Raw genomic sequence first — 26,000 nt, forward strand, 5'->3', positions numbered from 1 at the left:
CTTGCAAATGCCCTTAATGAGCATCTCTGGGGACCCCTTTGGCTCTAAAGCCCCAGGACCTTAACCATGGCCGGGGCAGAACTCCAGGATTCAGGGGTGTTGTTGAGGGGTAAAGGGTGCAGCTAGGTATAACCTCCAGAACTCCCCAGGGACACCCCCCCCCCCAAGCCACATCCAGGGGAGAGCTGGGCACTGGTAACAGCAGAGGATGGCGAAGGCCTCGGCCAGATGCCATGTGGCAGGCTGTGTACAATCCCATTTTTTGTTTTTATTTATTTTTTGGATATAATTGACATATAACATTATATTAGTCTTAGGCATATAACATCATGATTCAGTATTTGTATATGTTGCAAAATGATCACCACAAGTCTAGTTAACATCCGTCACCATACATCACCATACAAAAGAAATCTTTTCCTTTTGAGGAAAACTTTTAAGATCTAGTCTCTGAGCAACTTTCAAACAGAAAATGTAGTATTACTACCTACAGTCAAACCTCACTTTTCAAAGCAAGTTTGGTTCCGGGCTTTGTCCTCTGGGGCCAGGGTCTGTTGGGCTTTGGACTGAGAAACGCTAGCTGGAGATACCTGGTGGGGACAGGCTTCCAGGTCGGCCCCCAGGCTGAGCAGCCACTGCCCCAAGGGCCCATCTTCAGAACCCCCACAGCCAGGGCTGTCAGAGCTCACATTTTTTTGTTGGAAAATTCTTCGGGTTACTTTGCATTTATTCCCCTCAGGCTGCTCCCCCCTCAACACACAGACACACTCTCATAAAACACAATCATAAAATACACACATACACAAGCCCTTTTTATGCTTCTGTGGGTTCCTATCATCCCTCTTAGTGTACACACATTCTTTTTTAGGCTATTTTATGTATTATGTATAAAAATTATATATGTATTTTGATTCTGTCCTGTCCACCTAATATATCACGTACAGATTTTTGTGTATAACTATTGTTTGATAGCCCAGGCTATTTTAAAAGAGAACAAGTGGAGAAGATGATGCCTTAATTTCAAATGATTCTTAGATGGGATCATTCCAGGCATTGTGGCCAGAGGGGAGTTGGAGGCAGAGAGAGAGACACCTGAAAGGACCAGTTCTGCAAAACTATAGGCATTGAGCCCACTGCACAGGATGAGTCCAGGGGCTGTGGAGTGGCAGCTAACCCTGATCTTACACCAAGGGCCTGTTCTGTCTGCCTCCCCACCCTACCTTCCCTTACATGGAGGAAATACCCAGGGATAAGCCTGGGAAGTGTCTGGAGTGGGGCCTCTGCTCTGACCCCAGAGACACCCCCTGAGCACCCATCTGGCTCCAACCTTGGAGGAAGAGACACACACCCTCCTCAAATGGGGGCAGATTCCAGATGTACAGCTAGAGGGCAGGGGTTCCTCAAAAAAAGAAGGCAGAAATCCAAAACCAAAATTAGGTAGAAAAATGAAACCTTATTTAGGATGAGAGAAATCAAGATAAATTATAAGTATTAAAAAGCTGACAAATTCCACAAATATCACAAAATCCAAAACAATATTCCAGACCAGCTTCTGCCTTTGCACAATCAAACCCTGTTTCCCCTCCACACCCACCTGCCATGGGACCATTCACTGGACCCAGGTGCTGCACCTCTTTGCCTGGCATGAGGGGTGGGGCAGGAGGAAAGCACCTGGGAGCCATTCCTGCCCCAGGTCAGCCAGCTGAACCGTGACCATACCTGGAACCACATAAACACACCTCCTTAAACCTAAACAGACTCTCCCCAACTCTAAACCCCTCCTTCTGTCTGTAGTACATGTTCTTCACCCCTCAGCTGATCTATTTGGGGAGAATGGAGGGAAACGACTCTTTAATTAATCTCGTGCCTTAATTATTATAATGGTCTTCAACGTGGGGGAAAGAGGGGCACTATGTGCTTAATACGTTTTCATGTGGACAAACACGTTCTTGGCAGAGAAGGAAGAGACCTGTTTGGGGGTTGGGGATGTGGAGTGAGCTATAAGGCCAGAGAAACTCTGCTGCTACAGGCTCATGGGTTGGCTTTCTGGGGTTATTTCAACTTCACCCTCACCTCTTCCCTTAAGATCTCTCAGTCTCCTTGCCTCACTTTTCCCAATCCCTTTCCTTCTTTTGACCTGCCTCTGTCACCTATGTTCACAACCCTCTTTGTCCCTGCCACATCCCTCTCACTGCCTCCAAAGCCACAGGGATTCTCAGAGAAAATGCCTACTGAGAAGCTCACAGGCTTGGCATCCGTTGGCCACGTGGAATGAGGCCAGGGGCCTCGAGAGGCACTGTGGGCAGACAAGGTGGGAACCCTAGTCAGCTTTGGTTCTCTGTGGGTACCCCCCATCCGGCCTTCAGGGGTGCCTTGCTTGCCTATGAGAGTGGGAGAAGGTTACCAGGAGAACTCGTATAAACAGAATGCTGTCCAGGCCTTAGTGACCTGAGGGGGGAAGTTCTCCCGGGAGGCTTGCAGGTCTGCAGTTGGGGGGAAAAAGGTCGTTTGGGCTGGCAGAGTTTCTGGAAAGAAGGAAGGTGGTGAAGCTAAGAAGAAAAACAGTCCCACAAATCACTCTTCAATGAAGTAAGTCTCCACGGCAACCTGACCAGGGCTGAGAACCACAGAGGCAGGAGATGCACTGTTGCCATGGAAACCACATCCTAGAAACAGGGACTGGTGTTGGTCCCTGTTTGCCTTTGCAGATGAGATGCTGAGGTTGGAGGCTAGACCTGCAGGGTCCCTCAGGGGAACTGGGGTGGTGGAGAGAGTAGGGAAAGAGAGGAAGGAGAGAGGGAAGGGAAGATGAGAGGAGAGGGAAATGGAAGGAAGGGGGAGAGAAAGGTTCTAGGAACCAGACAGCCTCTCAGGGGACTCCTGAGTTCTCTGGGCTTTGCCTGGCAGAGAAGGAAGTGCCCTGTGCACTAACTATGAGCATGTGGAGTGAGTTGAGGGAGAGGAAGAGGCCCGAGCTGGAGCCCAGGCTGTCTCATGCCAGTTGGAGCTGCAGCACCCACTGGTGTTGGTCCCTTCGTTGCTTCTATTCCAATCCTATTCAAGATGAGTAAATGGAGCACATCCTGGGGGCCTGTTCATGGACCACAGAACAACCCCGCCAAGGGTCTAGAACCAGAGGAACCCAATTTGGAGCCTCCAGTCCCTCCCTGCCCCAGGGGGCCAAGCACAAAGCTTCCAGAGGGAGGGTGACTGGAAATAGGCCTCCCAGCCAGCCTCTTGCCCTAATTGCTCCCAGACACAGGCTTTCAGTTCACCTTTTCTGGGAGCGAAGTAGCCACTGGGTGCCTAGTGCCACCTGCTGGTGACCACTGGAAGCAAGGCAGTGGTGACCAGAATTGGCCGGTCCTAGAGTAGCCTCCAGGCTGAGACTCATGGACCTCTTCAAGCCAGGTTTCGAACTGGTCCCCGGCTCCAACCCCCCCCCCCCCGGGATGACCTGTGGGCCAGACAAACCCTTCAGCCAAATGAGCCACAGAATGCATTCAGCATGTGATCTTGCCAAGTCAGTTTCCCCTGTGGGCTTCCATGTCCCATCTGTTCAAGTGAAGATTTGGACTAAATTACCACTCAGGGCTCTTTGAATCATGGATAGTCTGATTCCTTGACTCAAGCCAGAATTTAGTTCCTACCTGGAGTTCTTTGTTGAGTTTGAAGGGAGAGACCAGAACCCCTCCGCTAATGTCTCTCACTACTGCTCCTTGGGCTGGGGGCTCTGTAAGACCCACGTGGTTCAAAGGCAGCCTAGCCCAGGAGGGTACCAGAGTTTCCCCATCACCTTCCCATTACCAGGTAGGCCCACTGAGAGGGATGCAGAAGTTTAAGCACCAGCACACACACCACCGGCTGCAAGACACGCCCCAGGTCCCTGTAGCCCCACCTGTAGCCCCTCCTCTGTAGCCTGAAAAAGCTCGTGGGTCGACAAAGGTTCCTAGAAATCTGTTAGGGAGGAAATCTGGGGAACGAGCATTCTCCCAATCGATGTTGGTGCCCACTACCTCTAATCATGGGTGTTTCCTCCACTTTCTTTAAGGGAAATGCCACTTTGGGAACAGGTGCCAAATGCATAAGGCTTCTTGCACACCTGTAAATGCATCTATGACTGCTGAGCTGTCAGCAATTAAGAGAGCCAGGGCTGCAGGAGATGACTGTGGGCATCCTGCCGGCCCTGAAAGGCAAGAAGTAAGTGAAGAGGCTTTGAGTCGGAAGAGCCAAGTTCAAGTCACCACTTTCTCACTTAGTAGATCCATGGCCTTGTGTTGTTTCCTCATTTGCTATTTGGAGATAATGGCAGTATTCACCTCTCAGGGTTTTGGTGAGGACTGAATGAGATAATGTATGTAAAGCTCTTAGGACAGGGACTGGCCCAGAGCAACACTCATCATCACAGACTCAATTCAGAAGACGGGATTTGGGCCAGGCCAACTCTGACCCATCATGTCAAGAACATATATAAAGTGTTCCTCCCATTAATAACTATTTGTAGAGGACCTACTATGTGCCAGGCATTGTGCTGGACAGCAGAGCTAGACAGACCAAAAAAGACAGATATGATGCCAGACTTCATGGAGCTTCTAGGCTGGTAAGAAGCAAGGGAGAGTGGTGGATGGGCATCAAACAAATAATGACACAAAGAATCAATTACTCTCCATTTTGAATGGAAAGCAAAGGTGCCTTTCCTCCTTCATGCTGACTGGAATGAGGGCGTGATAGCTGGAGCTTAGCAGCCATCTTGGACCATGAGGCAGAGCTGCTGGATAAAGGAGGGGCCTGCATGCCATAAATTTGTGAAGGTGCCCAATCCCCATTGTATTGTCTACTTCTGGCTTCTTATTCATTTCCCTGAGGGAATGTGACTTTTTTCTTCTTTAACAACAGTACTGTTATAGTTTTTCTGTCTGTGTCCTCAAAAGCTCTGAACCATTGGACTGGAGTTAGTAATAAATGTGCTGCCTCCTCCACAGGCTGCAAGAATCTTGGGGGCAGAAGGAGTATAGTGCCCAGCCTAGGGCTTTCCTCAAAGGAGGGCGTCTCAGCAGCTGTTTGCAGAATTAGTTTAGCTGAGCTGGAAGCAGTTGACAAGAAGCATAATAATCACTGAACAGATAAAGCGAGGTTGATGCAAATCTGGGCAAGAAGCCCGACCATTTCAAAAGATGTCTGAGGACAGGGCTAAAGGTTGGGACAGAGAAACTCAGCAACCAAGAACAGGGCCTAGCAGAACAAGAGCTGAAGGACTTGGACCTAAGGAAAGAAATGACTTCCAAAGCAAGTATTTTTGGGGTGTTAGAGGGCTCCTCTGGGATAACTTCAACTTGACCCTTACCTTGAGTATAATGCCAAAAAAAGACCTGAGTCTTGGGCAACAGTCACCTGGATTTAAACCCTGCTTTGTTGCCCTGCTGTACCACTTATGAGACAGATGAGTTTAGTTAAGCTGCCTGGCCCAGCTCTCTGAGTTTCAGTTTACCCATAAAACAATTCATGTAGATGAAATAATATGTATTAAATCCTCCATACACTCCCTGGCACAGGGTAGGCAGCCAATCAATTGTAATTATGGCCAACAATCTACTGGTCGCTGTAGGAGACGGACTTTAGGTGGCCCGTGATTCCAGCCTCCTGGTATTCATGCTCATCTCCTCCCTCTGAGTTCAGGAGGGAGGATGATTTAAGAAATCTGGCTTGTGGACTACGGTCATGCTCCTGCACATATATTCCAGCAGGTGGCGCCATGGCACAACGTTCAGGCCCTTCAGGCTGACGCACCGGGATGCGGGGGGAGGGGGTGTCTCCAGGGTCTTCCTGCGTGAGGGGGAAAGGGATTTCATTAGCCAATTCACTGCCAAAGAAAGCCTGAGGTTCTGTCAGTCCTCGTGGCTTCCCTCCATCTCCTCAATCCAGATCTTTATCAAAAACTTGTCAGGAGGGGTGGAGGGACAGTGACACTGGCAATGCCAAGCCAAGTAGCAGCAAAGTCCATTAAGCACCTATTATGGACAAGGCCCTGTGGCCAGTATCATCCAGTGTTAGAGCTGAAAGGGGCCTTCCAGGAACTCCAGTCTTGCCCCTTTGTTTTCCAAATGGAAAGACTGCTCACCTTGGGGTGCAGCATGACTCAGGAGGACAGGTTTCAGGGGAGGCCGCCACAACTCCTCACTTAGCCAGACAAAGCCAGGTGAAGACAGGAACTGCACCCTACCTAGCTGTCCAGGGGACCAAGAAAATTAATTGTGACTTCCGAGGCTATTTCAGCCTCAGCCTCTCCTGACACACAGAATACACTCCCTGAATGTTTGCTGAACTTAGGACCCAGGACTAAGTTTAAGCCACCTAAGGAGCTTCTCCTTGGGCCGGGAGAAGGGAAGACATGTCTCTCAGCATCCCCATGTTTCAGGGGAACAGAGTGGTTCTGGGTCAGAGCTACATAGCCCTTGGGAGTCAACCCCCTGTGGTCAGATGACTCCATTGAGGGCAAAAGAGAGTCAACAACTCACCCCAATATCAAAACCATACAGAATGAAGAAACTCTCTCTGCCCTGGCTGGTGGGTTCGGTGGCTAGAGCATTGGCCCACATGCTGAAAGGCTGGGGGTTCGATTCCTGGACAAGGGCAGGTAGCTGGGTTGCAGGTTTGATTCCCCAGCCCTGGTCGGGGCTCATGCAGGAGGCAACCAATCGATGTGTCTCTCACATAGATGTTTCTCTCTCTCTCTCTCTCTCCCTCCATCCCTCAGTTCCACTCTCTCTAAAACTCAGTGGAAAAAATGTCCTCTGGTGAGGATTAACAACAACAAAAACTCTCTCTGTACTAATCTGAAATGTATCCAGGATATACTGTTAAGTAAAATGCAAGAGCATAAAATTATCTATTTTCCATCATTTGTATAAAGAAGGACAAATTAGCATATTCATGCAGGCTCACATTTGCATAAATAAACTCTGGGAGGATTTAAAAGACACTAAGAATGGTAGTGACAGAGTGGAGGGGAGGGCAGATGGACGGATGGAGACAGGGGAGGAGGAGACTTTTCTCTGCGTACATTTGCACACTGCTTGATCTTTGAACCACGCAAATGTATTACCTTTCGGTCTGAATTTTAAACACAGCTTGCCCAAGATCACAGCTGTGAGATGCTTTCGCCTGGTGGGACGTGCTCTGGATGGTGTGCAAGGTGACTGTAAACAATTCACAGACACCGCACTGGATCATATGGTGAAAAGTCATTCCCTTTTCATTTCTCTTTACTCTTCTGAGTCCATCGAGGAGAATGTCTCAGTGAGATGCTAGAGGGTCTTCAGCTCTCCAAATCCTGGTAAGCAAAGAAAGCAAGCACCAGGCTCAGAGCCTGGCCCACAGCAGGCGCAGCTAAAAGGGAACTGTGTTCTTTTAGCTACACTGAATTTACTTGTAGTGATATCTACTATGAATGGCAAGCAATGTTGGCCTTTTATTTGCAATAGTAACATGAGGAGGCTTCCTTTTCAAAACAGCAGATTTAAGTAAAATGTGAGTTGCTCTAAAGAAATACGTGTAAACCCTAATGCCGTTGTTTTGTGCATGTGGAATTATCAAGCGCTAACCTTGTACCAGACACCGCTAAGTGCTTCCCGTGAATTAATATACGTGATCCTCCTGAACCCACAAGGTGCAGAGGAGATGAGGGCACAGGGCGCCAGGGAGAGTCGGAACCATGCCCAAGGCCGCTGGCTAACTGGAGGTGGAACTGGGATTTGGCATCCAGCAGCCACAACCCACCCCCCTGCCCCAACACACACACACACACACACACACACACACACACACACACACACACACACACACACACGGACTAAAGCTGGTGGCCCGGGATTCATTTTGGACGGACAGCTTCCTCTTCTTCCTCCCAAGCTCTGGGTCCCTAAGGCCAAAAGGTTTCAGCATATGCCCCTCTCGCAAACCAGAGGGTGAGATACACACACGTACACACACACACACCCCACTGCAATTCCACCGAAGCGCTCATCTCCTGGAACTTTCTCTCCCTGAACTTGGGGCCCTAGGTGGCAGCACAGGGAGGGCTGAGCTTTGTTTCTCCCACTGTCATGCCCTGCGGGACAGGCTGCAGGCTTGTCTCTCCACCCAGTGGTGGCAGCAAAGTCCTCTGTTGCCACCCTGCCACCCACGCCCCCATCCCTGCACAGCTCTTCAGGGACCCTGCGCGAGGTCATGGGATTTCTCCCCTTGTCAGTTTGCAATGAAAACATCACGCGTTCAGGAGTGCAGGGAAGAGGGCTGCACCCCAATCAGTGACTGCAGCGCAGAGCTGGGGAGCTATAGGGACCGCTGGCTGGAAAGCTGCAGGCAGCTTCCTCACACCCACCCTGCGCCCACTGCCCTCAGAGACGGCCTGAGGGGAACGATCTGTCCCAGCAGGTAGTGAGGCCTGTTCCCTCCCCATCTCCCTCTTCTGAGTGAACCTGGGTGACTCCTCTTCTCTGAGAGCCACCACCGGCACTCTGCATAGTGTCTAAATGACCCCCCCCCACCTCACCCCACCATCAAAATCACCTGGGGGGCTTTGGAAGAGGCAGACCCGGGCCACATCCCTCCACACTTCTGAGAATCTGGTGAGGCCTGGGGATCTGCATCTGTAACGAGTCTGCAGGTGATTCTGACAAACAGCCGATGGTAAAACAGAAGAGTGGCCAGGGATGCAGGCGTTGGCCTCAGTTGAATCCTAGCTCCAAATCCAGCCTGCTCAGGGTCCTGGAGCAAGTTATAAATGCTCTCCAGTGTGCTCAGCAGTGAAACAGAGATGACAGTGACAGTATGTAAGTCATAAAGTGCATCGTTTAGTGCCAACTAAACGATGTCAGGTGCTTAGCAGTGTCAGGCACATACACCCGTCAGTAAATTCGTCCTGTCCTGACACCGAGACCCTCAACAAGCCTCTCAGCTTCTGGGAGCACAGAGAAGCAGCCGCCTTTCTTCTCTAGCAGCTGGGGAGGGGGCAACACTGGTCTTAAAGGCACAGTGGGGCCCCTAGGTGCCCGGGATGTTTTGGGTCCCCTGGGCTGAAGGCACAGTACAGGAGCTGAAGTCCCAGGCACAGCATCTGCAGAGGAGGAGCAGGGGCTGGGGCGGTCTCCGCTCTCCATGCCCTCGGTTCATCTCTCACCCACCACGCCAAGGGCGATCCCTGAGGCTCCAAGAGGCAGGAGGGATGCAGGTCATCATCCCTCCTAAGAGATGAGAAACAGGCTCGAGTGGCCAAGGTCATGGACCCACAAAGCGGAGCCGGGCCTGCAAAGAGACAGGCTTCCTCTGGGGTCCAGCTGGCCAGGGTGGGGGTCACGCCAGTCAGGCGTGTGAGGGCAGAGGCTCTGCCCACCACACCAAGGCCTCTTCCTCCATTCACAAAGCAAGAGTCCCCAGTGAGGGAGTCCAACCCCTGCCTCTGCCAAAAGGCAGAGTTCTGGCAGTCCAGGAGCTGGAGCTGGAACAGACAGTCACACCAGCAGCTCTGCTCACCAGGTAGCCCCAACCAGGGAGTCAAAATAACTCTTCAGGGGGGAGGGGCTACCCTATCCAGTCCCAGAGAGCAGCAGAGGCCTGGGGGGATCCAGCTGTGGCTCAGATGGGGGCGGCATCTCTCCCAGAGGCAGCCAGGCTGTAAATCCAACCTGACACACACACAGAGCTTCACGGATTAGCCCTGGAGATTAGCAGAAACCTCCCCAGAAATCTGCCCTCAAGGCGGCCCAGGCTGGGGGGTCCTGTCACACAGCGGGTGGGGTGGGGCAGAGGGTGGGTAGAGGAGGAGAGCCCACCTCCCTCAGCGAATAGGACACCCACTGGACCAAGGTGGCCCTCGGCCTCACTGAGAGGCCCATCAAGGTCTGCATTAGGCCACCAGAGTAAAGAACCTCTCTACCTGCTCAGAACACACTGGCACCAGAATTTCTGTGTATGCAGGTAAAAGCTTCACTGAGGGGCATTCAAACAGGAGGCAAAAATGCTTATGGCTTATACAGGCTGCACACCCCAGGGGCACCTTCCCTGCCCAGAGCAGGCAGGCCCAGCACACTTTTGGACGCTGGACTTCGAAAAGTGGGGCAGAGCAGAGGTTGGCCAACTCTGCCAGAGCCTGAGGGGTACAAGGAAGGTGGGTGAAGGAGCCTGAGGTGGCCCCTGGGCCCCCAGCCCAATTGAACCAGAGCAGTTCTGCTGAGGTCATGTCCTGTGCGTTGGAATTCAGTCAACAAACAGGACAAGACATAGCTCCTTCCTCGAACAACTCACCTGGAGCTCCCAACCCTTTCCCTTCGGCTGGCTGACAAGTCTCTGTGGAGGTTCTTTAGCCTGTGTGGTCACTGCTGCCCAGGGTTCCTCCTGCTTCCCAGGGCCTGCCAAGAAGTAAGGCAAGGCTCGTCTTTCTCAGGGACTAGTCAGGAGTAGGGAGAAAAGCTCTGCCCCCACTCCCTTGCTTTCTTTAAAGGACCCTCCATTCTCCTCAGAGGTCTTGGGTTTTGGGAATGGAAACTGAATTCTAGAAAAAGACACAGTCCTCAGCCCTGAACTTGTGGATTCAGATTCATATCCCTCAAAGGTATTTATATATTGGGCATCCACTTAAGATTTATTTCTTCAGAGAGTCCCATAGCTTTGCAAGGGGGAAAAGAAAGGTAAAACCCAGCCAGAGACACAGACTGAGGAGGCAGTTTCAGGGGAGAGAGATGATGGGCAGGAACATCCCTTTCTTTCCTGGCAGCTGCTGGGTGAGGTGAGCAGAGGTGCCAGGGCAGGAGATGCACAGGGAACAGCCAGACACCAGCCAGGGCTGGGTACCACCTCCCCTTGTCCAGGACCCGGAGGAGCTGCTGGGAGTCAGACCCTCCCTTCCCTGTCTGTGACCACCCCCAATCAAAGGACCAGCACCCCCTCTCTGTATGGCCATCATAAAGGGAACAGGTTCTAACCACCGCTAGGAAATAGACACAGAAAACGCTGAAAAAGGAGTCCTGTTTCAACACCACAAAGCTCCCCAGGAATGTCTGTGATGAAGGCCACCAGCCCCCTCAAGGGCAGCAGTGGGGACAGGGGTCTGGAGGAAACAGTTCTGTTCTGGGAAGCACAGCAAGCAGATTGTCAAAGTAGGAATAGAATCCATCTCAGTTTCTCTCCCCATCGTCGCAGTCATACATCCCATGATTGCTCTCCCAGCTCTGGCCTTGGAGAATCACCCCCAAAACATGCCTTTCTCCCCCAAACTGCCAAACCCCAAAGGATCCTAAAAAGGGGGTGAGAGATCTGGTCTCTGGGCAGGGGAGTCATCAAGCTCACCACCCAGCTTCTCTCTGACCTTTCACATTCAGCCAATTTTGGGCCCAGGGCCCTCAGCCACCCAATGCCATCCCCATCCCCCTGCCCGGGCCTCCATGCAGATCAGGGCTCACCAGCCAAAACTCAAAGCCTCCTCTCACAGAAAGCAGGCATTCTCACCCCACATGCACTGGGTAGTCAGCGCCAAGACTCCGCTTTCTGTGGGGAGTGTGCCGCAGTCAGAGGCTATGAGGGCCTCAGGAGGCTAAGAAGCCTCTGGGCAGAGCCCCTGGACAAGGGAGAGCTGCACTCTGGCTGTCCTGACCCCCCAGCTCATCAGTCATCCTGGCCAGCATTTCAGAGTGAGCCTAGAAGTTATCTAAGCATCAGACAAGAGACCCAACCCAGGCTTTACCTGGACCCCTCCCAGGTCCTGAAGTTATGAACCACCCTCCAAGGCCAAATGCCCACTTCTACCCTGTTCCCCAATCCCAACCATGCCCATGGTGAACCATGTCTTCCAGATCTATGTACAGCTGTACTATTATTTATTAATGTCTCTACATGGACTCATGTTTACTTAAATTTATTTATTGAAAACACCACCACAATTAAGAGGGTGCCAGTACCACCTGTCATAAATACAAGGTAGCCAATAAAAATATACCGTTAAAACAAAAAGGGCTATAAAAGTCTGGAAATTTTTCCCACCTGCCCTAAGCCCAAGGCCTATTCCCTAGTAACAAGGGAAGTCAGCATGTGTTCCAGAGGCATGAGAACATGTTGGCTCCAAGCTGAAACTGTCTTCTTGGCATAAAAGGACTGTAAGAGAATGGGAAGGGAATCCCTTTCTTGCTCTTTGTGCTTAATGCAGGCCCAATACTACATAAAAACATCTCAAGGGAATTAGGGTATCCACCTGATATTTTGGGACTGCTGCACTAGAGGTTCCCTCTGCATCATGCTTAACACAATGTGGAGTGTTCTCTGAGCACACCTTCAAGACCACTAGATCCCCTCCCCACGTGCCTGCTTTACGCCAAGGCCTAGCAACTCCCTCTCCCTACACCTGCCCCCCCAGCAGACGTCACCGCTGACTCAGGTGGGACACCAGGTAGACGAGGCCCACCAGAAGGAGTCCACGCACGCCGAGCATCATGAGCAGGAAAAGGAGCAGGATGGAGGTCACGGGCTCCACAGCGTGGTTGCCAAGATGCCACTGGGGGAAGCCCATGTTCACCAGCTGCCGGTTGAGGTCATTGAAGGGGGACTGAGCAGCACCTAGCCTGGCTCCCCCCTGCTGCTGCCGGAGGCCAGGACCCCCCAGGGGGGCACCAGGGCCCCTATTGAGAAAGCTCTGGAAGGTGAAGAGAGAGAAAAATGAATGAATCCCAAGAAAGCTTCCCTGGAGGTGAGGTACCAGGCAGAAGGGAACCCTGTGGGCTGGGCCCTGCCCTCCCCTACAGTTACCAGGACCACACCCTCCTTTCTCAGCAATCCCCAGATGCCACCCACAGGAATTCCAGCTACTGAGTCACAAGCTCTCAGCACAGAAACAACCAGGCTGCATTCCCCATGTGGTGCCAGGAAGAATGTGCCCAGCACAGAAGAGAAAGGGGTTAAGGCAGGTTAGACTACTGGGCAGAGCACTCAGGCAGGCATTTTTAACACTTGTCACTCTTTCCTTTGAAATCAACATTGTGTGGCTGGGGGCTCATCTCCTCCGCTTACTCTCCAGCTTCTCTCATCCAACAAACTCTTAAAAGAAAGACGATGGCTCCAGTGGAGTTTGCTAACCAGGTTAAAGGAAGGAGAGCTCTTGAGTTTGAAGTCTGGGAAGGCTGCCCAAAGGAGAAAGAGCTAGGCAGGCAAGGGGCTGGGCAATAAGTTTACTGTGGGTTTTCCCCAAGTTTTGACACCCTACCCCTCTCCAACCTAGCTCTCCACAAAGAGAACTTCAGGTTAGAGGTTACTGGTCAATAAGAGAGCTTCTGGGACCTAATGAATAACTGGTCCAGAGGACAGTGGACAGCTGCTCCCCTTCCATGGGGGCTAGGCACCCACCTGTCGAGTGGTGCTACTGCGTGGTGAGGTAGTGGTCCTCACTCGGGGGTCATCGTCCTGCACGATTTCCCCATTGGCCAAGATCCGCACCATCCTCCCAGGAGCTCTGGGTCCCTGCTGGGCCACACCTTTCCTCAGACCTCAAAAAGGCTGCGGGGAAAAAACAAAACACCAATTTACCAGAGATAAAGAGATGCCTGCTTTCAATGGGAAAAACTGCAATTCTAGATGCTCACATTGGTGACTCATGCTCAGCAGGCACTGTGTCTGATTAATAAAAAGGAGAGAAATAAATGCAAGTTGTTTGCCAGACAGAAAGCTTTCAGACATGGAATCCACTGGGGAACTATCAAAAGGATCCTTGGAGAGGAGGTTTTATTATTAACCACGACCAGCAACAATAGGGACAAGAACCCTTGCTGTGGCCCAGACACTGTGGAAAGTCCACGAAGGCTCATCTCACACCTCCGAACACTCCTCTAGTGCAACTAGCGTGCCCAGGAGCATTCATCTATGGGCAGCAGAGAAAGAACTTGAAGACCTTCTCTGGGTACTAAATAGCCAGTCCCAGGCCCCAAGGTCCCCAGATTCTCAAATTCCTTCTGTTAAAAAACACACAACACTACAAAAACAAAACGGGTCCAGTGTGCTATTCCCTAGGGAGTAAATGCCAAGGACCTGAGCTTTCCTTCCCCCAGGAGATCCCGGCTCATTTCAGAGCCACTTTAGACCCACTGCCTGGCAGCAGAGGGCACTGGTGGGCACCCAGAGCAGGGCAGAGGCGCAGACCTGCAGAGGGCAGCCCCACACCTGTCCCGCACCGCAGGAGCACCAGTCCCTCCTTGCTAACAGGAGGGCAGGGCCAGCCTTCCCAAAATGGGATGGGGGATGCTTCTGTGGCTCTGGGAGAGCCCCACTCCGCAGACCCCAGGGGTGTCCAAGGGCTGGCGGTGGGGGTGGGGACCTTCCATGCGCCTCCCGAGTCTGCGTAAAGGCCATTTTTTTTCCTCTGGAGACGAGCCACAGTTCTCATTTAAATTCTCAAAAGCGCTGTGACACACACGCCCAAAGGGGCTAAGAGCCCCCATCGCTTGCCCGTGGCCTGGAGCCGGCTGGCCCCTGCAGAAGGCCAAGCGGGTCGTGGTCCCGCGCAGCCCCTCGGTGCTTGGTCACCCGACCCCCGCGGGGGCTGTGGGCGCCGCCGGCCCTCGGTGCACCTGACCCTACCGATGGGGGAAGTGGGGTGCTCCCGGGGCAGGAGGGGCCCCCCCGGGCCGCCGAGCCCAGCTCTGACACCGGGCCCGCGGGAGGGGAAGGGTGCGCCCCGCCCCCCGGGCCCCGGCACCCACCTGCAGGCGCCGCGGCCGCTTCCACTCGCCGCGGCTGCCAGGCCGCTTCCTCCCACCTGACCTCACGGGAAGAGCGCGCGCAGCCCTGCGGGCCGGCGGGCGGCGGAGCAGCGCGCTCTGCAGGCCTCGGGGGGAACTGCAGCTGCCGCGCCCCGAGGCCGGGCTGCGGGGCGCGCGAGGAGGGAGAGAGGGAAGAAGGGGGGGGGGGAGAAGAAGTCCAGAGGGGTGGGGGGGGAGGAAGAAAGAGTAGGGGGAGGAGAGGGACAAGTTCGGGGGCAGGAGAGGCAGGAGGAGGGAGAAGACGAGGAGGAAAGGGAAGTGGAGCTCACGGGCGGGGCGCACTTTGCCGGGAGGGGGTGGGGCACAGGCTCGGTGCACCCGTGTGATTTTGCTGAGCAGGCTCCTTGGATGCCCCTTGAGTAGGACCTGCCCTGCCCTCAAGGAGCTCCAACTCCAGTGAGGAAGATGAGGTATGACCCACAAAGCAGATGCAACTAACTGCAGTGGGAGGGAGGGAGGGCTTCCTGAAGGAGGCAGCTTTTGAGCTGGCACCAGAAGGGTAAGTAGGAGTTTGCTCATTAGGCTAATGGGGAAAGGTACTCCCGGCAAAGAACCACCTGGCAAAGGAGGGATCACCCTGTGCCTCCTTCCTGCTTTTTGCAATCCCACCCTCACACCCGGACTTTCATAATTTGTTCCCTATGTTCCTGGTGACCAGTGGGAGAGAATGAGCTCTGCAGTCCCACAGTTTGGGTTCAGGTTCTGGACTCTAGCAAACTACTGAGCTGCTCAGTGCCCTCATCTGCCAAATGGGTACATTCATAGCACTTTCCTCTCAGGATTGGGTGAAGATTAGTATGAGAGTCCCTGGCACACAGCAAGTGTTGGTAAACATTAGTGTTTTTAATTTTTTTTTATCTTTCAATTACAGCTGACGTTCAATATTACATTAGTTTCAGGTGTATGCATAGTGGTTAGACATTTATATAACTTACAAAGTGATCCCCCTGATATATCTAGTACCCCCAACACCATACATAGTTATTACAATATAATTGACTATATTCCCTATGCTGTACTTTACATCCCTGCGACTATTTTGTAACTACAAGTTTGTATTCCTTAATCCCTTCACCTTTTTCACCCAGCCTCCAACCCCCTCCCACTTGGCAACCATCAGTTTGTTCTCTGTATCTATGAGTTTGTTTCTGTTTTGTTTGTTTGTTTATTTTATTTTTAGATTGTACATATAAGTGAAATCACATGGTATTTGTCTTTCTCTGACTTATTTCATTTAGCATAATACCCTCTAGGTCCATCCATGTTGTCTCAAATGGTAAAAGTTCATTTTGTATGGCCAAGTAACATTCCATTGTATACATGTGCCACGTCTTCTATGATTATCAATCAGTGGATGCTTCTGGGAGCAGGCAGATATTTATTGAGCATATATTAGGACCCAGATGCCTGCTAGCTCCTGGGTGGGGGTAACAGGAAGAAGTGTGAGACATTTGCCTGAAGGACTCATCGTCTGCCACCATGGTTTAATTATTTGATTATGAAATCTTTTCAATAAAAAATGTTGAGCAGGCCACGCTGGTGTGACTTAGTAGTTGAGTATCGACCCATGAACCTGGAGGTCACCAGTTCAATTCCTGTTTGTGGGTTTGATCCCCAGTGGAAGGAGTGCAAGAGACAGCAGACTGATGTTTCTCTTTTATCGATGTTTCTATCTCTCTGTCCCTTCCCTTCCTCTCTCTCTAAAAATCAATAAAAACATATTATTTTAAAATAGTGAGCAGGTCCCCCTGATATCTGTATCTTATTTCTGCATTATTTCTTTGTTTATAGATTATACATGTGCTGTGTGAGAGCAGATTGGCATTGTGAATAAAAGGTGGCGGCTAGAACCAGAGGGGAAGAGGGTGGGGGGAGGTAGAAGAGGGCATAGGGGGGATAAATGGTGATGGAAGGAGACTTGACTTGGGGTGGTGAGCACACAAAAGAGTATACAGATGATGTATTATAGAATTATATACCTCATACCTATATAAGTTCATTAACCAATGCCACGCCAATAAATTCAATTAAAAATATAAATAAATATATATATAAATAAGGTGGCTGCTAGAGTCAGCCTGGGTCTGAATCTTGGGATGGCTGCTCTCTAGTGGTGTGATGTTGGACCAGTTATTCAACCTCTCCGCACTCAGTTTTCTCATCTGTAAATGGGGATAATAGCAGTGTCCGTCTCATCAGGTTATTGTTAAGCACTAAGCACTATTCTGTGTAAAGTGTTTAGAGGAGAGCACGGCCACAGCATGTGCTCCAGGGCTGCTGACCATCGTTGTCACTACTGCTCTACCACAATAAGTTGATTTTAAAGTATGTACGTACATTAGAAAGAATGGGATTGCAAATAGTATAGACTAAAACCCTAATGCTTCCTTTCCGCACTCTGTTACCTTGCAGGTGTGCAAGCGGCAGTCCCGAGGCAGGTAATCCTGACTGTCAGAGGTGGTCTGTGGCTCTCCAACCTGACTGCACATTGGAATTCCCTGGGACATTTTAAAAAACCCTGATGGCTGAATTCTACCCCAGAGGTGACAATGCCATTGACCTGGGATATAACCTGGGCATGGAGACATCTCAAAAGACAATCTCCAGGTGATTCTAATGAGCAGCCAGGGTTGAGAAGCACAGTCTTCCATGAACAGAGCTCCATAAATGGGGCTCAAAACCTTTGTGGGCTGGGGGAACCAGGGAGGAAATAAGGGATGTTTCCAGGAAAGCTTGAGCTGGTACAGCAGTTGCCAAAGAAACAATTTCTGGGATAACCATGAGAGCCCAGAGACTGAAGTCAGTCCTTCCAAAGAAGGTCAAGAACAGCTTCAGGAGGTCATAGTGTTTAGCTAGACTTGAAAAAGTTCTATCATACCACATGTTAAGACACAAAACAAGTTCGAGAAGATTGAAATCATATCAAGCATCTTCTTGATATGGCTACAAACTGGTGCAGCCACTACGGATGACAGTATGGAGTTTCCTCAAAAAATTAAATATGGAACTTCCATTTGACTCAGTGATCCCACTTCTGGGAATAGATCCTAAGAAACCGGAAACATCAATCAGAAAGAATTTATGCACCCCTATGTTCATAGCAACACAATTTACAATAGCTAAGATCTGGAAACAACACAAGTGCCCACCAGTAGATGAGTGGATAAAAAAGCTGTGGTACATCTTCACCACGAATACTATGCAGCTATAAAAAAGAAAGGTCTCTTAGCCTTTGCGACAGCATGGAGGGACCTGGAGAGAATTATGCTAAACAAAAGAAGCCAGGCAGAGAAAGTCAAGTATCACATGATCTCACTCATATGTGGAATCTAATGAACAAAATAAACTGATGAACAAAATAGATCCAGAGAAGCATGGAACAGACTGAGGAATCTCTGAGGGAAGGCGGGGGTGGGGGTGTGAGGAGAGATTAACCTAAGAACTTATATGCATATATGCATAACCCATGGACATGGACATCTGTAATACTTTCAACAGTTAATATACATTTTTTTTTTAAAAAAGGTCTATCATTAACAATTAAAACAACTGCAGGAAGCCATGAGTCATTTTTCCAACTTCTCCACTTCTTTCAGGTTCTCCCCTGCTCAAGACCCTTCAATGGTTCCCCTATTGTTTGCCCCAACAAGACCCAACTCACTGGCAAGCTTTGACAACCTTGCAGTTCTGGCCCCAGCACCCTTACCAACTCTCTCCCTCAGCTCTGCTCACCTGGTCTCGTCACTGTCCCTGAAAGCACAAAAGTATATCACCTGAAGTCTTGTTTTGCTTGGGCCTGTCTATGGGCCCAAAGGCCCTTCCCACCCAATCTAAATCTCCCCCGCACATCTGCAGACTTTTATGCCAACTGCACAAACTTCGGTCCTGATTGTTCCATGCAACAGTCATAACTGCTGTGTGTGCAGTCCTTACCACGTCCAAAGTGCTTTTCCAGAGGCCAGGTCACTCCTGTTTGGATTATGAAGTGAAGAGAGATCGTATTGTCCTCCTTTTGCAGATGAAGAAACTGAGGCTCAGAGAGACTCCCGATGACCAGCCTGAGGTCAGTGGCAGAGCCAGGATTCAAAGGAACCCATTCCCTGCCCTACCCCCTCCATTCTAGGCTCTTTGCACCCACCAAACAGCTTCCCCCAGGTTCCTCTCATCGCTGCTGCCTCGTCCCTCCAGGCAATGCCATCAACATAAGACTGACCCCAGCAGGTGCCCCAACTGTTCTTTTGGTCCTTCTGGTCATTGCAGTTACTTACTTGTTAACCAGCTGACAGCTGTCCTGGCTCCTGCTCCACTTCTGCAGATGTTAAAAAGAAAATATTGCTCTGTAACAATGATAATGGATGTGGCAATGTAATTTTAAATATATCTATTTGTTTTCCTCCTGGTATTTCCTCCTCTCTCTTTCTCCCACACAAACATATAATCTGCTGTGTTCACTGCTTGGAGAATGGTGTGGGAAAAAAGCAGAACTTTGGTGCCTCTATAGGTCTGTGTCCACTGAGGAAACTGTGTCTGATCCCTCCTCGGTGAAACATTGCAAGAGAAGGAAATGATGGAAGCCTAGGCGCCGTGTTCCAGAACTCAAAGGTGGGCAGGAAACCCGGGAGAGGCATCGCCAGATAGTGAGTCCAGACAGGAGGGGCCTTAGGCAGCCTTGAGAGAGCCCTTTCCCCACCGAGGCCTGGCCTGGACACTTTCTCTCCAATCGCAACAAGTGCCAGAATGCAGGCAGGAGGCTTGGGAGCCACACAAACTAAGTACAAAGTAGCGTTTGCTGTGCACAGGACCAGTGCTCTGGAGCAGTGCTGCTCAGAGAATGGGGTGGGAGGCAAACAGCTTATCTTTGTTCCAGGCTTGCATAAAAATCCTTGTTCGTGCTTACATGCTGACTGAGAACACTAACATCAACGAGGAGCTGGAGAGAACTGCAGACTCCCGGGCCCTGGCACAGACCTACTGAGTCAGAATCTCAGTCTGCGGCCTAGGAGTCCGTGTTCTAACAAACTCCAGGTAACTCTCACACACAAGGAAGTTTGAGAAGCACTGCTTCAGACCAGTGGATTTTCACTCTTTCGACAGAAATGCATTTCACATCACACCCTAATAGCCACATGCACACACATACAATATTTACAGATGTTTCAAAAATGTATCTGTAATATATTTTTATTTATCTTTAGTTTGTATTTTTTAGTTTGCCTCTTTATATAGCTTATTTATGTAATCTAATTATTCTAGTGTAATCTAAGTGTTACATTACATATACATAACTTTTCATGGTCTACTGGTGACATAATTTTACTATTTTGAGTGAAGTATAAGACTCTATTTCTCTTTATGCTTGTTTACTTTCCCAAGTATAATGTAACCATCTTAAATATGTCCTCTTCATATATTTAGAACCACATCAGACAGTGTTATAATTTTTATTTCAACTGCCAAACATAATTTAGAAAACGCAAGGAGAGAAGGAAAGCCTATTGTATTTAGCCATGTTGTTGCTTACTGTGTTCTCTCTCCCTTCCCGGTGTTCCAGTGCCCTTTGTTTTATTTCTTCCTTCTGTTTGGAGAACTTCCTTTAACCATTACTTTAGTGTAGGTCTCCTGATGACAAACTATTTTCATTTTCCTTTATCTGAGAATGTCTCGATAGCCTCTTTAGTGCTGAAGGATGTTGCTTTGGATGTAGGGTTCTAGATTCACAGGTTCTTTCTTTCCACACTTGAAAAATATTGAGCCATTTCTTTTTGGCCTCAGTGGTTTCTAGTAAGACATTAAGACATTGTGATCTAGGTACAAGGATAAGGAGTGACCAATGGGTCTAGAGAGTAAGGAACAAACCTCATTAATTGGGAAATACAGTAAAGAGGAACTTCAGGGCAATAGGGAAAGGATAATCTTTTAAATAATCGGTGCTGTGATAACCGGGTATCTATATCAGAAAAAAAAATGAAATCATATCCCTAGCTCACATAAGTATACATATACCAAAAATAAATTCTAGGTGTATTATAGACCTCAATATGAAAGGCAAAACAATAAAGAATTTAAAATATAATTCATATATATGTATATATACACATTCATATATTTTAGGCCTCAGAGTAGGGGAAATTTTCTTGACACATTATAAAAAGTGACTACCGCCCAGCCGGTGAGGTCAGCAGTTGAGCATAGACCTAGGATCCAGGAGACTGAGGTTCGATTCCCAGTCAGGGCACATGTCTGGGTTGCGGGCTCGATCCCTAGCGGGAGGCGTGCAGGAGGCAGCTGATCAATGACCCTCTCATCATTGATGTTTCTATCTCTCTCCCTCTCCCTTCTTCTCTCTGAAATCAATAAAGACATATTAAAAAAAAAAAAAAAATAGATCTGTGCATTCATTAGAGGCGCCCTGGGTAGGGATTAAGTGTATGGCATCTGAGCCAGTGGACTCGGATTTGAATTCTCTGGCTCTGCTCCCCACTACTTGCTGTGTGACTTTGTACAATTTGCTTAACCTTTCTGTGTCTTGATTATCTTATCTGGGGTTGAAAATACTACCTAATGTGAAGATTAATAGCTGTGAAGATTAATAGCACTTAAACATGCAGTAAACAGTACGGGAGCTTTGTTAGATAAGTAAACATTCATTCAACATAAAATTCCTTGAGTGCTGTGCTGGGTCCGGCCCTTCAATAAGGCTCCACAATCCGGGGACTTGGGCCTAAGGGTGCACACAGGGCTCTCAGAACGGGGCCTCTACTTTAGAGTCAAGGGGGCTACTTTCCACTAAAATCCACATCAGACTGTGAGCCTGGGCCAGGCTGAGCCTACAAGCTGGCAGGGGGTCCCAAGTTGGGGGTCCCAGGTTGGGGCATTCCTACAAGGACAGGAAGCCAGGTGGGCTTTCCCTGGCTGCCTGTTTCCTCAGCTGGGCATGGGGGCTTCGGGCAGCCTGGCACCAGAACCCAGGCGGCCTCTTCTACTTCAAGGCTCAGAAGAGTGGAGGGAGGTCAGACTGTGAGAAAAGAGGAGCGGGGAGAGTGGAAGAGCTGGGGGGTCCTGGGTGCCTTTTATCCCTTCCACACAAGGAATAGAAACAGAAGCGTGGGGGTGGGGTGAACAAAAAAGGAGCCAAAAGCAGAGAATGAGGCCAGGCCAGCCAAGTGCTTTTTGTGGGGTCTTAATTAAGCCTGGAGGCCCCATTGTTCCTTTCAGGGTGAAACATATGTTCAGGGCCTGGCTGGGGTTTGGGACTGAAATTTCAATGGTGCTGGGCCCTGTGATCTGCCACGGGAGGGGGGCAGGGGAGGCGGTGTGGGGGAGGCTTTTCCTAAGCCCAACAAGAATCTAGAGCATCTCAGAGTCTCCTTTACTGGAGCAGGAAATAAAACAACTAGAAAAGGCAGCAGAGCCCCCTGCCCCGCCCCAGTGTGGGAAAATAAACAGGCTGTGTGACCTTAGGCGAGCCTCAGTTTCCCAATGTACACCATCCAGACAAAGCTGGCTGCAATAATCGACAGTCACCCCCACCTGCTGCCATGTGTGCAGGGGCCACCGCAGTGGCCGGCACCCCAATAGCAAAGGGCTTGAGCTCGAGGTGAGTCACACTTCGAGTGCTCGCTCTGCTGTTCACCAACTGCGTCACCTTGGGCAAGTGACTCAGTCTCTTGGAGCCTGTTTCCTCACCTGTAAAGTGGGGATGATGATTTCCATCCCCTGCATTTGCAGTGGAAATGGACTGGGATGATCCACATGGAGCCCTCTGCACACAGCACCTCTATTCTCAGCAGTCATGGTCATTACCAGTGAACCTTCCCCCCATGGAGCCCTGGTGGTGGAAGGAAAGGGACACTAGCCCGTGAGCACGCTCAAAGCAAAGAAAGGGACCACAGAACAGAGTGGCCAGCGGCCTGCAGAACAACACGCCCAGGTCTTACTGTGACCACTGCGATGCATAGACCTCTCCCATGACTCTCCGTCTGTGAGAAAGTCGCACCGCATGGTAGGAAACACAAAGAATGTGAAAGCCCACTATCAGGAAGGGCTGGAAGAGCAGGCTCCCTGCGGGGGCAATGATCCCACCTCCCCCCAGGTAGCTGCCAGTGCCCCACGTGGGGGACCCTCCTCCTGGGATGATGCCAGTGGGACCTGCTCCTGACATGAGGCTGCCCATGGAAGGGCACCTGCCGATGATGCCTGGGCCCCCTATGATGAGATCCCCCGCCCATCCTATGATGGGGCCCACCCGACCAGGAATGGCTGGCCAGACAGATGAGGAGAGAGGGGGCCCTCTTTCTGTCAGCTTGATATTACTGCTCTACTTCACCCGCAGATCGTGGTGCTGCGACTCTGTGCTTTCTAACAGCAAGACCAGGAAGAGTCACTCCCTCTTCCTATCAAAGAGAAAATAGTTTTGGAGGGGAGTAGTGGGACAAATAAAGCAATTTTCATTTGTATTGTGAAATGTGAAAATAAAATTGCCAACTCTTTCAGTTTAAAAAAAAAAAAAAGGAAGGAAGGAGGGAAGGAAGGGAAGAAGGAAAGAAAGGAAAGAACCATAGCACAGCCCATCCAGGCTGCAGATGTTCAAGATGAAGAGAGTGGCTCTGTAGGTGGGGAAGGTTGAAGGTCTTGGAAAACCCAAGTAATTCAAGGGTGGGGTGGCCTTTGAGCAAGGGAATAGCCTCACAGAGGTGTGAGGCTGGGGCTCTAAGCAGCGTGTTTAAGGACAGAGCAGGTTGGTCTGTCTGGATGGAGATCCAGCTGGGGTGTGGTGGGACTGGATGCTCAGGGTGTTGTGTGAGTCAGAACGTGACATAAATGCAGACAAGCTAAAACTCTGAGCTTCTCTTTCCTTAGCCATCCAAGGAGAGCCCTGGACTCAAGGATTTCCAAGCCCACGCTTCACTTCAGGGGACAGGGAGCCACAGAAGGTTTTGAGCCTGCAGGCACTGTGGGGACAGCAGAATTCCAGCCTGTGCCAAGGGAACTGTAGGTGAGAGAGCCTGAGCGACAGGGATGGTCTCCAAAGAACTCACTAAGCTACTTCTAGGGTGAGATGATCAGCATTTAGAAACAACCGTGCCCAGAGAGCACCAGCATCAGGTGACAAGTACAGCAGTCAAACAAGAGCTTTCCTGATTCTTCCCATTCTGGGGCCCGAACCAGCAGCTGGAGAGGTGAGCAGGAGCACACCTGTCCCAGGGCAGTGGCCCCATCTGCTGTAGGTCTGAGCTGGAGGGGAGAAGCCCTAAATAAAGATGGACATTCTAATATTTGCTGAAAGATGCTATTATTTGCTACCTGCTAGTGACTGCGAAAGCCCTCTCGGGCCTCTCACCTAGGCCGGAGATTTCACTGAGGACCAGTGAAGAGTAAGGCAGGAGAGCCCGTTTGCAAGGGCAACGGGGAGAGATGGCAGCCGCTTTCTGTTTGCCTCCTCGCAAGTCCAGCTCACCCAGGATCCGGCTGCAGGGGCACAGCTAGGGAATGACGATTGCCAAGTGAAAAAAGTGAGGTACAGGACCATGTAGAGCATGCTGTCTTTTACTTAAGAAAGGGAGAATATCCATGGGAGGAGACCAAAAACTAATAAAAATGGTTTCAGTAAGGGGAAGGAAGAGACAGGATTGGAAAGTAGACTTCTCTGGAAGCACCTTAGTTCATGGTTTTGACTCTGGAGCCAGTTAAATGTCTTACATAATAACTATGAAATACAGTTAAATCAAAAAATTTAAAATTCATATCTAAAAATAAATAAATAAAATGAAGCAGATGGACTTCACTACATATCAAGGTTGTGGTTTAACCACAGGAAATTATTTGATAACAATAATAATTTTATAATACAGTACTATATCACAAGGACAAAAAGAACTTCAAAAGTATCTTAAATTGTATTTAGTAACTGTAATTTAGCGATAAATAGTACTAAATAACCTTATTTTAGTAGCCCCAGGAGTGTTTAACTCTCAAGCTAATTCACACTCAGCCTCCAGCAATTGGTTAAAATTACCATTTAAGTGTGCTTACTGGTCTGTGGCTCCAGGATCCTGCTCCAGGTAAGCTAAGCCGATTCTGACTGTGATTCTCTCTACTCACCTGTCTCTCCAGATTACAGGGGGGCCATTTGCCCTGTGGCCTCAATTCTCCAAGGGGTCTAAGAAAAGTCATTGGTTTTCAGTTCATTCACCTTCTTTCTTGTTCTAAGGATGGAATGATGACTTCCAAGCCCTTTACATGTCGAAACTGAGATCAGAAGCCCCATCCATAAATTCGTAAGTTATTAAAAAAACCAAACCCACATCATTGATCACTTTGGAGGTTGCTACGTATATTTCTCAGAGGTCAATCAGAGAGGCAAAATCCAGGAGGTATTAATAATCAAGAGTTCCTCAGAGGGTATTAGCTTTACTCAATGATGGGAGTGGGTTGCACCATCAATGGGAGGCTGTTGCTTCCCAGCCGGCTGCTGGAGCCCGGCGTTCACAGGCAGGCAGGTGGGAAGGGAGATGGACGTGAGGTGAGGGCGCAGAGGTCAACTGGAACATACGAGGATGAGCGGGAACACTCGCCCATCTCTTACCGCCTCCAAGCCTCAAACCCTGATGGCACTGGTGACATTGGAATTAAACACACCCCTAGCCCAGGAGTTAGAGAAGCTGAGGAGCACCGGGGAGGAGCTGCAGTAGCTGCAGCCTGGCTCCCACTTGGACGAGATTAACCAGCAGGTAAGCAGCAGTGTGGACGAGCTGCATGGTGCCCGGCCTTGACCTTCTGAGCATAAAAATTTACAGATGGCTGCTGCTCCGCTTTGCCTTCCAAGTCTTGCACAAAATGTGGACTGTTGTGTACACTAACCTGGAACTTTGTGGGGAAGGAAATTTTGGGAAACACAGTTCTGTTTAGTGAAATTAACCCAATACAAATCCACCCTGCTCGGAGACTAATTCATTATTCTGAGAGCCAGTAAATAAAGGAAGGAGTTAAGCATTTGGCTTTTCTTTCCCATATAAAATTTATTTCAGGGTAATCCATTAGTTGATGAGGGAAATTTTTCTGATGCCAACTCACTCATATCTCTGGCAGTTTGCAGGCAGTTGTCCAGGGAGCTTTGGTTCTCCTGGACATGAACTCTCCAGCAGACTAGCTCAGGCCCATTCACATCATGGCCTCAGGATTTGAAATTCAACAAAAAGAGCAAGT

General features: G+C 49.9%; 1 protein-coding gene across 2 annotated transcripts; it reads right to left on the minus strand.

The window, feature by feature from the left end:
• Nucleotides 1-11,899: 11,899 nt before the first annotated feature.
• FAM241B (family with sequence similarity 241 member B) lies at nt 11,900-14,805 on the minus strand. Of its 2 annotated transcripts, XM_081157338.1 has the most exons (4): nt 14,736-14,805; nt 13,387-13,536; nt 12,452-12,679; nt 11,902-12,144 (listed from the first exon to the last, which is right to left on the minus strand). In XM_081157338.1, exons 2-4 carry the CDS (start codon nt 13,477-13,479, stop codon nt 12,052-12,054), a joined length of 414 nt encoding a protein of 137 aa, XP_081013464.1. In that variant the 5' UTR covers nt 13,480-13,536; nt 14,736-14,805; the 3' UTR covers nt 11,902-12,051. The 2 variants fall into 2 exon arrangements, with proteins under 2 accessions (XP_081013465.1, XP_081013464.1); XM_081157339.1 differs by having other exon boundaries at nt 11,900-12,679.
• Nucleotides 14,806-26,000: the final 11,195 nt, after the last annotated feature.

The sequence above is a fragment of the Miniopterus schreibersii genome (assembly GCF_964146895.1).
Source record: "Miniopterus schreibersii genome assembly, chromosome: 14".
Classification (NCBI taxonomy): Eukaryota; Metazoa; Chordata; class Mammalia; order Chiroptera; family Miniopteridae; genus Miniopterus; species Miniopterus schreibersii.

Bases quoted from the DNA above. Each gene is read 5' to 3' on its own strand.
- FAM241B (XM_081157338.1), bottom strand. From the start codon at position 13,479: ATGGTGCGGATCTTGGCCAATGGGGAAATCGTGCAGGACGATGACCCC. The intron at 12,680-13,386 runs GTGGGTGCCTAG...TTCACCTTCCAG, and splicing joins GCAGTAGCACCACTCGACAG to AGCTTTCTCAATAGGGGCCC. The intron at 12,145-12,451 runs GTGGGCCTCGTC...ATTCTCTTACAG, and splicing joins GCGTGCGTGGACTCCTTCTG to TCCTTTTATGCCAAGAAGAC.